Consider the following 15,191-nt stretch of genomic DNA (forward strand, 5'->3'; position numbering starts at 1 on the left):
CTTCGAACTAACTTTTAACTACATCTAACTAACTAAATGAAAATGCACACGTACGACCTCGATTCAGCGTATTAAAATATAACTAAAAATATCTTGACCTTTGTTTAGATGGCACTGGAGTAAAGCGGATTCTCTCTACTACAAAAGAAGGAAATAGGCAAATGCTAGGCTTGAATATTAAATTAGCTTGTTCCGAAGTACTCCAATGGGAAATGCCTATCTAATGAATATTAATTGTTTTACAATATCGCATTCCTGATTGGCCTGGTCTGCTGAATATTAAGTAGAATTTGCGGGGCGGCGCTCACTAATGACGCAATGTCCCCCCGCCCCGTGTGTTGGTTCCATGCTGCTGTCTTGTGAATGGGTCAAGAAGACGGAGGAAAATAGACAACCGGCCTCTAGCTTTTAAAGGAGTGCGTACCCATATGTCCTCCTGTACATTCGGTACCGTCAGATAACGGACCCGTCAAGCGCCAACAGACCAAGAAATCTCAAATTTGGTGAGCGGCATCTTTTTTAAAAAAAATATAACGTTACTAGGCTATTTGGCTAACCATTAACCACGTCAAGGATGTTTGCTGATTTTACATCAGATCCGCGTGAGGATAAATCGTGTTATAAGCAGTGCGTTGGAGGCGTGCGTGATTACTGGTATTAGTGGATGTGAGCGTGTCTGACGTGTCTGGAACTAGACAGGTTTGTTGATGGCCTGTTGTTAGCATAGATGATTTGATGTTTACCATATTTCGCAGAAGTGTGAGTATACAGACCTTCGTCAGTGCTGTTTACCTATAATTTTAGGTCTTACGTTGCAGTTTACTGGCCATGAACAACCACATATCTGAGATCCAATGTATTGTTATTATTAGTCCTGACTCCTGGGGATTATATTATTATCACCAGGACAGAAAGAGCAGGCAGTGTTGTTGTAGCAAACTTTATCTATTTGTTGTCTTAAATGGTAGATCCTCTCTGTTTGCTGTGAAGTTTGATCTAGTGGAATTGTTTTGAAAGTTAGCTTGACTCTTGAGATTTTATTTGTGTTCTTCTGACATGCTGTATAGATATTAATGTGTTGTCAGTCTGACAGTTTTCTGGATTTTGAAGATGTAGCCTAAAGCTTGACTTGTCCATGATGTGATGATTATGATAATAATGTAATTGTAACTTTCATTCTGGCCATTAACTGCATTATTGTAATAATATAGTGTATGCGTGTTTCACTTGCTTGTCCTAAAACGGATGTATTGAGAACAGATAGATGTATAACAGGGTGGGAAATGGCAATATAATGCTGGTATAAAACAAAGAATTTATTGGTGGCAAGTGAGACCGATAAAATTGTTAATAAACATTTTATTTAACATAATTCTTTATTTGAAATGAAAAAGAAAAAAAATATTAAACGGAAACCGTGGTTTTATCAATTGTTAAAGGTGCTTTAATTTAATTTGCAACTTTTCACACATGAAATTCCACTTCTGTTGAATGATTAATTCACCTGACTAATGTATATATATATATATATATATGTGTGTGTGTGTGTGTGTGTGTGTGTGTGTGTGTGTGTGTGTGTGTGTGTGTGTGTGTGTGTGTGTGTAAAAATGTAAAAAAAAAACTTTGGATCTTTATGAAGTAGGATATATTAATAATAATGGTAACTTTATTATAATTTTCATTAGTTAACATTAACTAAGAATGAACAATACTTCTTCAGCATTTGTTTATCTTTGTTACTGTTAATTTCAACATTTACTAATATTTTATTTAAAACTTGTTATCATGCACTGTGAACAAACAATGAACAACTGGATTTGCATTAACTAATGTTAACAAATAACAAAAAGTAACAAATGTAATGTTCATGTTTAGTTCATGTTAGTTATTGAACCTTATTGCAAAGTGTTACCATAATAATAATAATAATAATACAGGTTTCCTGTTGTCACAGAACACAATATTGTAATTAATTATAATAATTAAGTTTACAATTTTTGTTGGGTATATATATAAACATTTTTCAGTAAATAAACATTTTTCTCATATATTTGTCACTGAGAAATTGCTAAAAAATTATCTACTAATATATATATATATACATACATACACTGGTATACATATTTTTGTTTATTTATAATTATTTAAAAGTTGAAAAATACAGAAATTAATTGGCCAAAAAGGTTTGGGATCCATAATAATATAAATATTAGGCTAAATAATAATAAATTAATTTAAATGAATAAAGACTCTCTTGATTTATATTGAAGTTAATGTGTACTTTTGGCCCTGTTCTCTGATGTAAAAATGAAGATAACAGTGATTACAGTCGTCACCAGGGTTGATTACTCCACTGACTATCTCCACAGTTACCAAAAAAATCACTGGAATCACTCAGCTAATCCTTCGGGGGTAGGAGGGTTGTCAGATTTGACGTAATGTGGAAAGCAGCAGAACTACTTGTTATCCATTTTTCCAGCTTAGTGGTTAGGCATTGGATGCTGATGCCTGTTTGTTGGTGGTAATTATTTTTGAGGATGCCCCCACTAGCTGAAGGGAAGTGTCCTCTGGCATAATGATGGGTCTGATGATTTAACTACAGTGCCTCTTGTATAAAGGGGCTTTGATCAACGGAGCCCTGGGCATTTGAAAAGTCAATTGATCCAGCTGTTTAGAACTAAAGAAGAACTTCTGTATAAAGTATGAGCAACAGGTAAAGTTCTTTTTTAGCATTGCTTGTACATGGACTGTTCAGAGATTTTAATATTTGCACTTGCTTTCTTTAAATGGCACCAGAAGATGTCACAGAAGGATTCGAAGTCTTGCCAACAACAGCGTTCAAGTTGTCAGCAGTCAGCAAATCTACTTTAACAAAGTCATAGCTCTCAAATTTCTTATAACCTTGAAGAGGGTTTGGTCTGCATGTCTTGCTGTAACTTGCATTTCTGCATCAGAACAAATTTTGATTGCATTTTGTGGCTATTACATTTTTGGCTTCTTGTTATCAGAGTTTGAAAACAAAGGACAAATGAAGAGTTCAGATGCAAAAACCTCTAAATGCCATTTGAAATTTTCTTCTTGAATGATGATTTTATTTTTTATCTAACTTGTATATTTAAGTTCAGTAATTTCAGTTAAATAACAATTAATAGGTAATTATCATTGCCATTTAAGTGAAATCACTGAACTTAAATATACAAGCTTGATAAAAATGATCATTCTAGAAGAAAATTTCAAATGGCACTTAGAGGCTTTTGCATCTGAACTCTTCAAATGTGTGTGGGACAAGTTATGTACTAAAGTGAGCTCCTAATGTTCAAACCTTAAAGGGATAGTTTACCCAAAAATGATAATTCTGTCATCATTTACTCGCCCTTATATCATTCCAAACCTGTATGACTTTCTGTGGAACCCAAAAGAAGATATTTTGAAAATGAATGTCAATGTCTTTTAGTTTAGGCTTTTAGCTTTTGACAGAATTTTCATTTTCGGCTAATCTACCACTTTAACAATGATGATATGTAAGCAATAGTAATGTTTGGCTGTGAAAGCAGTACTAAGTTGTGTAAAAGTGTTGTGATAAACAGCCAGCAGGCTTGTGTGGAAGTGTAGCTGTAATGCTAATCCAACCCAGCACATTGTTGCTTAAACTGCTTTTCTCATATTTGGCTGGATAAGGTTGTTGTTGGAGCAATAAGTGTTATTGTACAACATGCTGAAAGGCATAGTACACACAGCACATCCTCTCCGAACTTTGAAAAGCTTTTCCAGTGCTTTCCTTAGAGAGCGTTCCCCCCGTCACCTTTCCGTCCATTGTTTTCCCTGTTGTCTTTTGCATGTTCATAGAGGGTTATAGAGTGTCTCCTTGACAGCAGGTGTCTAGTCGTTGATGGCGAGTGGCGACCTCTCTTGTTTTTTTTCCCCCTGAGTCATGCTATAAAACCCGACACGTCAGCAGAGTGAAGATGCCTATAAAGTGGAAAGGTTTGCTCTCTTTTCCACTAGAGTGCAGGTTAGTCTGCATTCCTAATCAGGAGACATTCAGATGGAATGTGAGTTTAAGATGTCCCTGGCATATTTAGGTCATTTTGTAGTTGTGTTACCATTTCTCTTTGAGGGCTGTCAAACGATTAATCGCGATTAATCGGATCCAAAATAAAAATTTGTGTTTACATATGTATATATGTGGGTGCACTGTGTATAATTATTTTGTATATATATAAATACACACACATGCGTGTATATTTAAGAAAAAAATATTATTTATATATAAAATATTTATATATAATATAATCTATATATAAATCTATATACAGTATATACATGAAAATATTTCTTAAATATATACAGCCATGTGTGTATATATATATATATATATATATATATATAAAATAATTATACACAGTGCACCCACATATATGATGTAAACACAAACTTTTATTTTGGATGCGATTAATCGCGATTAATCGTTTAACAGCCCTAATTACCCAATAATTTCAAGATTTTAGGAATGAGAAATTAATAAAATAGTATTATTATAAATGAACATTTTAAAGTTTTAACTAATGGATTAACAAGTTGAATTTTATTTTAAAACGTTTTATTTTCAAGATAAACAAATAAAAACAATGCTTGCATTTATCTTATTAGCAATTTTTAACAGGACTGTTGTTTAAGATCCTATAACACCACTAACAATTTAAAACGTCCTAGTTAAAACATTTATTTTTTAGAAAAAACATTTATTATAAAGAAAAAAAGAATTTTTTTTTCTTTTATTCCTCTGTTTATGGTTTTATTGTCTGTACAGTCAACTCTGTTGTTTTATTCAGTGCTTTATAAATAAAATTTGAATTTGAATTTATTTAAAATAAATTAAAAAGATTTTCACAAAACATGACTTTTAGCCTAAGAAGTGAACTAGACTTTGTTTACAGTTATTTTGGTCTTTTATACTTAATGACAGTTGTTTTTATCTAAAGTATTAATATTTGTTTTACATTTCAATTTATCTTAAATACACTGTATCTTACCACAAATCCTTTGGAAAGGACCAATCATAGACCACATGCTAGTTCTAATGATAATAACCTTGGACTATTTTGATTTATTATGATGGTCATTTATTTAAGCATATTTGACTGTTTTAGGCTGAGATGCATGGGTCTCAATGCTTTCCAAAGATACTTTCCCTTGTAAAACCATTTTTATTTTCAAAGCTTTGATTTAGAGCCCGACCGATAAAGGATTCTGAAGGCCGATACAAATATACCGATACAAATATTTGTTGGTTTTAAAATCCGATATTCCGATATATCGGCAGATATTTTTTATTTTATTTTTTTTTCAGGAACGCACAACAACAAACATTAACAGATTTCCCTAACATTAGTTATTTGTAGTTATGTGTTTTTGTAGTTATGTATAAAGTTTTAATTAAAATAATATGATAATGCATTTTAAAAAGAAACTTGTTTCTTTTATTGTCACAACAGAACAGAGGAGGAACCAAAGCTCATTAATTAATTAACAAAGCTCATTAAATTCCATTGATGATAGTGGCATTAGCTAGCTTTGTGGTTAGCTAGAATGTGTTGCGCGTTATAAACGAGTGTTGCCAACAGGCCAGGGATGGTATAGAGTGCCCTCTGGTAAACAAACTTATACAACTCCAACATGATATGGTTGAAGCGTGTTTCATCCATTTTTATTTTATTTTTGAAATATTAATTTATCGGCCATTATAACTGCCGATACCGATAGTTTGTAAAATGCGTAATATTGGCCGATAATATCGGCCTGCCGATATATCGGTCTGGCTCTACATTAATCCATAAATTCAAATGCACTTGTTCAGTGTTTAGGCCTACTGATTATTCGTTATACGAATGCAACAATCTCACTTCAGACTGAATACCAGACATTCTTCTCAATGACTTATCTTGTGTCCTGAAATAGGCTCAGACCGGGTCATTATAACCCTCTGCCGTTATCTGAGATACAAGGTGCATTGTTGTGACAGTGTGTTCACAACAATGTGCCTATTTTACAATTATTTGAGTTGTCGGATGATCAAAGGTGTGTGCTGTACTACAGAAACACAACTTGCTTTTTGGAGGCCCTCATAAATTATCAATAAGCCATCGAGCATCACATTTCCTCCATCTCATGAGCATTAGCATCGTCAGCGTACCTCAACCAACGTCAGCATGGCTTGGTTAACCTCTCCTTTCATGCACCCTGGTGTTCTTGATAAACATTCTCATGCACGTTTACACAGTAATTTACACCCTGTTTGTGAGTCTGGATTGCTAACGCATCATGCTGCTGAAGAAACAATATTGAACCAGATACATTTCATAAACTCAAATTTAAAAGCCATTAGTTATTTCCTCATATTGACTTGATGACAATCAGTATTGACCTTATAGTTAACATTCACTTTTCCTTCACAAGCACACTTTTGTCTGATCTTTGAAGACGCTCGCTGTCTTTGCTCTTTGTGTTTCTTTGACAGTCAGCAAGGATCTGGCAAAGTTACGGTTAAGCAACTTAGCCTTGGCTGATTTTTAAGTGCCATTTCTCGAAGGTCCTTTGTGAAGGTTTAATGGCACTTCAGTTCGGTCTGTTTGACCCAGATTAACCCTAGTGCAGGTGAGTCATGGGTCATGTACACACTGTAAAGATTCAGGAGAGAATCCCCTAAATAATCATTGTGTCTGTAATTATACCAAAGTAATATTTAAGTGAACAAAAATGTAGTTTGTTTTGGCAATTTTCCCAAACCCCATTGACAGAGGCATCCTGTTTTGGTTTGCTTTTTCAACTGCATTATTGCCTTGTCTGCTTGCCTTGTTATAAGTGCTTTGACCAATTCATAAACCTTTCATACAAGTCTAAACTAGATTTTCAGGTGCAGAACTAGTAATTATATGTAAAATATCACGCAAAGTCTTTCACTGTATACATTTAGACCCTTATAAAAGTTAAAGGGTTAGTTCACCCAAAAATGAAAATTAAGTCATTAATTACTCACCCCCATGCTGTACCAACCCCGTAAGACCTTCGTTCGTCTTCGGAACACAAATGAAGATATTTTTGATTTAATTTGAGAGCTGTATAACTACCACATTGGCTCCTAAGGGACTGCCTCTTGACGGCCCAGAAAGTCAATGAAGAAAATGTTTAAATATCCCAAGTGACTACCGTGGCTCAACTATATGTTTATCAAGCGACGCGGATACTTTTTGTGCGAAAAAACAAACAAAAATAACGAGTTTATTCGACTATTTCTTTTCTTCCTTGTAGGCCAGAACGAGAATTCCTTAGATTTCCACGACGCAGTTGAGTTTAGTTGAGCCACGGTAGTCACTTGGGATATTTAAACATTTTCTTCATTGACTTTTTGGGCCGTCAAGAGGCAGTCCCTTAGGAGCCAATGTGGTAGTTATACAGCTCTCAAATTTAATCAAAAATATCTTCATTTGTGTTCCGACGAACGAACAACGAAGGTCTTACGGGGTTGGTACAGCATGGGGGTGAGTAATTAATGACTTAATTTTCATTTTTGGGTGAACTAACCCTTTAATCAGTCGAGAGCAGTGAGTGAATTTTCTTTTTTTTTGTCTTTTCATTAACATAACATAAAAACAGACAGCAGCTCAGGAATATTTGGCTGCTGTCACTTTAAGAGTTGCTCAAATCCAATATACTCTTGTGGTGCGTTCACAACGGACGCGAATAGCGCGTCAGGCGCGAATGATTTCAATGTTAAGTCAAGGCAAAGACTCGTTTCGCTCGTAAAAAATTCTTGCGGCGCGGAAGACGCGAATAGCCTCATTCGCGCGTCAAGTTCACGTGAATGGCGCGAATGGGCTCTATGCACGGCGTTATTTCCGGTGAAGGATTAAGGATGCTCGATAACTTCCGCTGATCATAGAGTCCAATGCAATACCGAGAATTTATATTGAATTTTATACTCCATGGTTATACTAATGAAACGTTGGTCACAAAAACAGATAAAACAGACACCCCTCGTTGTGTTTATGCTTCTTTTTAAAATTATATTAAATAAATATAACTATATATAAAATTACATCTAAACGTATGTACGTTTCGTTTCAAAGACAGGAGGACAGTAAATATTGAAGACTCTGCCATAAACCCGTTTTCTGCGGTTTTCCTCCGCTTTAATCTACACAACCGGAAATGGACGAGCATCCTTACGTCAAATACGGAACTTATGCGTGCATATAGCCCATTGAGCGTCTGGCCCGTTAAGCGTGAATTATTTAGTTAGTGCCATTTGTGCATTCACGCGTTTGACGTGGATTCGCGTCTGCCGCCCGAGTTGAAAAATACACATGCATTTCCTCACGTTTATGGTCACTTATTATTACATAGCCAACCATGTTTACGATGATGATCGACAGGACGGCATTTTGACAATGTACTTTGAATTAAGTTGGTAACTGTGAAAAGGATCAACTTCTTTGAATATGCAGCACTGTCCCGAGTGTCTTTCAAAATGTATTTTTGTATGGGTCTTATGTTGCGTTCATGTGCTATAGTAATTATGGTAAATACCAAAAGCCGACATGGAAAATTCTACATGAACACCCCCTCGTGTGTTATTTTTCACTGGGCAACTCCTAGAATATTTTGATGGACGAGTTGCCGAGATGAGATAACCTTTGAACTTTTCAAAAAGGCGGAGAGCACCGCGAGAGTCGTGAATGGTAAAAATAAATACTATTCATGATCTAGAAAATATATTAGCATATTATTTACCTTTTGAGTTTTGATAAATCTTTTTTTTTTTTTTTTTTTTGCTGTTGCAGATGACTTAAGCAATCTAAAATAGTTTTAGCTAAATAACAGGTCTGGATCTCCATCTTTTTACCACATTAGGACAACAAAAGCACGTGAACGCTACACACTGGTAAATACCAGTTCACAAGTGGAAACTATCCTATTTTCCATAACACGTGAACGCAGCATTGATCCTTAAACACTACAAAGACATCTGAAATTTAAATTCCCATATGGTTTTTGGAATCAGAACTTTTGTTTCCTTTGGTTGCTCTTATCTGAAATTTGAACATTGGGATTTATTTGACACAATTCATCTCTATACAAAGAAATACTATCAAAAAAAGAATTGGCATCTGTTGTAAATTGTTATTTGCAGTTAATGTTCACTTAAAAATTTTAATGATTAATATGAAGCAGATTATATAAGATGAGGTGGATGGAAACTATAACAAGAATTAGCTAAGATTAGCTTTTTGGCACTTAACTTAAAATGTTTTTATGATGGATCACAATAAATATTTATTGACCAAGGCCGGAAATATTGGATACACGCATAGGGCTGAAATTGATTTAATTTTGATTTTGTTTTGAAAAACTGAGTATCCCTATTGCTTCCAGGGATTTTGATTCATTTTGACAGCTGCGTATTTCCAGTAGCCTTTGGGACCTGTTCAGAAGGGGCCCCCTCGGGGCCAATTAACCAGTGTTTGTGACTCACATGTGAGAAGTTAGTAACCCTTTCGAGTCTTCTTGAATCTTGTCAATGCTTAAACATTCGTGAGTCATGATGATGCAGCGCTGGCCAATCAACTGTCAGATTGTCATTCACATTGGTTCATGAATGGCTTGTACGTCTCACCGCACCGGCACATAGTTTGCACGTCTAAATGGCAATGTTTTTTTGTTTTTTTTTATTTGTTTACTCTGTGTGATTTAATTTAATGGAAAGCACATTCACTTCTAGTTGTCTTGCTGTTCATATTAAATATACAGAGCGAGTAGCTAATCAGTGTCTGCTTGTTTATTCAAACTAAGTTGTCCTATAACAGACGAACAGTTATTCAACCGAACGTCCTGGACGACGAGGACGGTTATGTTACGAACCGTCACATTTGACTCATAACCGTCATCACCAATTCTGAAACCGGCACACATTTATAATGATGTGTAGTACCTATGCAGATTTATTTAGAAAGAAAATCATGTACATTTTGATTTAACACACTTTAAAGATATGGTTTCTGTGAAATGATAGCCATTATGTCATTCTTATTAATATACCTTGTTTTCTTATCTCTTTTTCCACCTTTCTATATGTCTATGCAGTGCTCAACGTGTTGCTGGTAGAGTCATGACCCTGAGACAAGCAAATGGCTGCAAACAGCTGACCTTGACCATAAGCCTGACACTGACTCTAGGACTGCTCCAATGGCCAGTAAGAGATGTTAGTGGTCAGGATGGACTGTCTCCTACTCAAGTCCTTCAGGAGCTGCTGACACGCTATGGTGACAACACCAGCATCTCTGTCCCTCAGCTCCGAGCGCTCCTCATACGGTTAAATGGAGGACTGAGTGGAGACCATGACGCACAAACACAGCCCACCAAAACCAATGGATCTAAGGTGAGTCAAAATGGTTACAGAAAATTTGGACTGTATCTTTATATGTATTTATTACCCAGAGAGTATTTTCACACGTCTAAATGACTGTTGGATCTTCCCTGCCTCTGATTGGTTGCTTACTTGTTGCACAGACAAATACATGCATTTTGTGTTCAATGCACTATGGCTTCTCTTGTATGAATTTGAATATGAAAATCAAGTATTTGGAAGATACTTGGAATTCGCATGCCATCGCAAGAATATCAATTCCCCACCCTCTTTTTACTTTATTACATTTTTTTTATCCATATAATAAACATTTTTATATATGGACATTAGCCAACTGTTTCCAGATTGTAACCTTCTTTATGGCAAGTTAAAAAGATCCCGTTTTCCTTCATTGGTTCACATGCTTTGGTTTGCGAGGGATGTTTTAAATACTTTTAAAGCTCAGTGTCGGTCCTCATTCACTCCTAACACGAAAGAGTCTGATCTTCTCAGGGTGCTTTATAAGACATGCCAGACGTCTAATCCTCTGCCACACCAACTGTCACAACACCAATCAGTGAACAGTTAGGTCAGGAGTTGTAGCTTTCTTTAAAAGATATATTCTAAATGATATAAATACATTTATATCAACTGATTTATATTATTGTCAGTTTTCATAAATATAGAGAGAGCCTGATTTGTTAAGAAGGCTTGCTTAATATCCTTAACTGGCGCATGCAATTGGTCGCGATATCTATACAGGTGAATCTCAAAAAATTAGAAAATCGTGCAAAAGTTAATTTATTTCAGTAATTCAACTTAAAAGGGTGAAACTAATATATAAACTTTTGCATGCTATTCTAATATTTCACCTGTGTATCTGTATCATGATGCTCCAGAGATCATTCTAATATGCTGATTTGATGATACTTAATGAAATTGTATATTAGCATTGATGTTGAAAACAAGTGCTGCGTGAAATCTTTTTAAGAGTGAAAGAACCATATTTATTTGAAACTATATACAAGTATTTGTCACTTTTTTTTTTAAACAAAAGTTTCATTAATAATTGGGGGGAAAAAACGTAAATGTATGTATATTTATTTTAATCCCTGGTATTACAACATTAACTGAGTGTTAAGTAAGTAGACCCACTCAAAACCTCAAATGTTTGTCTTTGGTTTGACATTTACACTCGATGTTATTAAGTTTAAGGTTTTTTTAGAGGCTTTATCTCTTGTGCCAGCTCTCAAGCTGTAAGTTAGCCAAGAATAACACATTGTACTGTATCGGTTTTTCCACACTGATAATAGGCCATTTTGAGCCGTCATTATTTTTGTGTAAATGTGGAACTTTTACAAGGACCACAAATGGAATATCAGCACGATGTGCACAACATTTTGTTCCTTGAAGAATGGATTGTTCACCATTCACCATTCATTAAACAAAAATGTTGAGTTTATTCAATGAATTAATATAACAATAAAATGCTTCCTGGGTTTGTTTTTAATTCATTTTTGTCAGCCAAACAGCTGTGACCTAGATTGTTCTAAACTTTTATCAAATTTAAAGGGGTCCTGTCCTGTTATGCTTTTTTTTTTTAATTTTCATCTTTCTTTCTGAGTGTGATGGTCTGCAAAGTTTTAAAGCACAAAGTCCAAGTTTTCTGCCAAGGAAAAAAGGGACGAAACCTGGTTATGTATGTTAGTAGTGTGTTAACTCATGGTTATGGTTAGGGGAATGACATTTCCAAAACGCTCTCAAAGCAGTTGACCAATCACAACACACTTGTCCAGCAGCCGTCCAATCAGAGTACATTTTGCTTTTAAGAAGGGGTGCTTCATAGAGACAGGAGCTAAACAGCATTTCTGACAGACTGGGTAGAGAGGTGCTGCAATAATGTTAAAAAAATATGTTAAAAAGAATGTGTTTTTTGAAAATTAAAGCTCTTAAAGACAATTATAATAATAGGTCACTTTTAGTGAATAATATATTTTCTTGTAAATATTTTGTCTAAAAGATATACTGAATTTTAATTTAATTCTCTTGACAGCATATGTATTTTTATTTTTTCATTATTTCATATTATAATATCATCTTTCCATGTTCATAATTGAATATTTAAAGCAATTTATGCTTCAGATGAAGCCGTAAACACGGCTTAGGAAATATGTTTTTCTTATTTTCTTCGATATTTCTTTAACGCTTTTGAACCTGAATCGAAATGTTACATTGTTTGACCTCAGGGTCAAGTCTTTGGTTTCTGTCCTGTGCTGCGACAGCTCCGGCACAAACGCTGCACTCTCAATGCTGTAATTGAAGCTTCTCCACTGTGATCAGTAATTCAAACCTCTGTCCTGTCCTCTGCTCTCAGTGCTTGGCTGTAGACACTCTGGCAGCGTATGGGATGAGCGAACAGTCTCGTATAGACGAACGAGGCCTGCAGGAGATCTGCCCTACCATGATACAGCAGCTGGACTCACAAGCATGCAAGACCCAACAGGACCAAGAGTCCGAGACCAGCCCCAGACCCACTTACGCTGAGGGTAAGACTCACTATCCATTGAGAAACTGTAGATAATGTAATTGATGATGCCTAATTATTATTATCAGTCACAACATTGCCAAAAGTTTATGTACACCCCTATTTGACTGTTTTTGCTGTAACAAATCACACATCTCCTTAAACAAACATTTAAAGATTATTTATGCACAATAAAGTCCATTTATATGCCATAACTTTAATGCTCAGACCTGAACTTCATTGAACATGCAAGCCATGGTTTTAAAATGAATTGTTCAAGAATCACATATTTGTGTGCAGGTGTCAACATATTTTGATTTTAATATGTAATATGTGAGATTTGTGCACACTGTGAATGCCATGACACTTATTAACAGTTCTTGTTGGGTTTTTTTTTTAAACTGTCACATGTTGCACGTCCCCATGTGTTAAAATGTATCAATATAGATAAACCTTGGCATATTTATAGCAGACTAGTCTAGTTTATATCTGTTGATCCCTGTAGACAATCTTTGACTTTAGGCTTCTGGGAAAAATACAGTGGATCAGCTGATTTAGTTTAATAACTCTGACTGAGAGGGTCGGAAAAGTGCAGGTGTTCTCTTATGTTGAGCCTTGATCTTTAGTTAAAGTGTGATAAGAATAGTCAACTCTTTGAAAACTGAAAAAAACATAGAAATGTAATAAAAAAACAAAAGAAATGCAAGTTGCTTTGATGTATTGGTTCTCTAGGAAAGACGTAAGCTCATAAAACATTAGCTATATAATACAGTTCAAATGTTTCAGTCAGTAATATTACAATTAAATATCACAATTTGAAATGATAGTTTTTATTATTGTTATTATCACTTGAATATATTTTGAAATGTAATTTATTCCTGTGATGTCAAAGCTCCATAACTCCAGTCTTCAGTGTCACATGATCTTTCAGAAATCATTATCATTATAAAACAGTTGTGCTGCTTAATATTTTTGTTGAAATCATAAGTAATCATTTATTTCCAAAACAAATTCTTACCGACCCCAAATTTTTGAACAGTAGTGTACTTTAAAAAAAAATTAAAATAAACAAAATTGAAACCCCTTCAGATAAAAAAATATTTTGATTAAAAAATATATATATTCTCACGAAACAAATACATAAATGAAGAAGGAAGACAAAATATTAAATGCTCTGGATGCAAGTGCTATATAAATGCTATGAATATTTACTGAGTTATCCACTATTCTGTAGAGGGGGGTCAAAATGTCAGGAGGGGGGGTCAAAAATATACATAGAGATTAGTAGTCCTTGTTGCATTATGTGCCAACCGTGACCATTCAAAAATGGGAAAAGCACTTTTCCGAAGGTTTCATTGCCTGTAACTTAAGAAGTATTAAAGATATCTATAATATGTTCACCCATATTTGACTGTTTTACTGTAGCTATACCTATATAACAATCAGGTAAAACTTTCAAGAGGATTGTTAATCTTTGCGCTGCAAGATGCCATGACACTTGACAGATCTTGTAATGTTTTTTTTTTTAAACCGTCACATGTTGCACGTCCCCAGGTAATGTCAGGTATTAAAATGTATCAATATAGATAAAGATCAACAACTTGGCAAATATAGCAGACTAGTCTAGTTTATATCTGTTGATCACTGTAGACAATCTTTTACTTTAAAATACAGTGGATCAGCTGATTTAGTTTGAACTCTGACTGAGAGGGTCGGAAAAGTGCCGGTGTTCTCTTATGTTGAGCCTTGATCTCCAGTTAAAGTGTGATAAGAATAGTCAACTCTTTGTAAACTGGAAAACGTTAATGAATTAGAAAACAAAATATCTAAGCAACTGGCATTTATTTTAGTTTTTAGAAAGATGGCACAAGCACATAAAACCTTAGCTGTATAACACAGTTCATGTCTTTCAGTCAATAATATATTACGGTACAATTAAATATCACACTTTATGATATTTACCCCCCCCCCCCCTTATTTGAATATATTTTAAAATGCAATTTATTCCTGTGATTTTCTGCATCTTTACTCAGAGCCTTCAGTGTCACATGATCCTTCAGAAAGCATTCTGATATGCTGATTTAGTGCTCAAGATGCATTTCTTGTTTTTATCATTATAAAACAGTTGTCAAGTCAAGTCAAGTCACATTTATTTATATAGCGCTTTTCACAATACAGATTGTATCAAAGCAGCTTCACAGTGATAACATGAAAGTAGCACAACACAGATCAACAACATTGCTAAACACTAAATAACCCCAACTG

General features: G+C 34.7%; 1 protein-coding gene across 4 annotated transcripts in view; it reads left to right on the forward strand.

Moving 5' to 3' along the window:
- The first annotated feature begins 333 nt into the window (after positions 1-333).
- slc39a14 (solute carrier family 39 member 14) overlaps positions 334-15,191 on the forward strand; it is a 33,274-nt gene continuing 18,416 nt past the window's right edge. The window contains exons 1-3 of one of the 4 annotated variants that reach the window (XM_039658641.2): positions 334-503; positions 10,141-10,435; positions 12,777-12,948. In XM_039658641.2, coding sequence (XP_039514575.2) covers positions 10,166-10,435; positions 12,777-12,948 — 442 coding nt within the window. In that variant the 5' untranslated portion in view covers positions 334-503; positions 10,141-10,165. Of the gene's footprint in view, positions 504-607; positions 700-2,613; positions 2,714-10,140; positions 10,436-12,776; positions 12,949-15,191 lie in introns of those variants that run through there. The other 3 variants (XM_039658642.2, XM_039658640.2, XM_039658639.2) reach the window with 3 other exon arrangements.

The sequence above is a fragment of the Pimephales promelas genome, chromosome 4 (assembly GCF_988280905.1).
Source record: "Pimephales promelas chromosome 4, fPimPro1.hap1.1, whole genome shotgun sequence".
Lineage (NCBI taxonomy): Eukaryota > Metazoa > Chordata > Actinopteri > Cypriniformes > Leuciscidae > Pimephales > Pimephales promelas.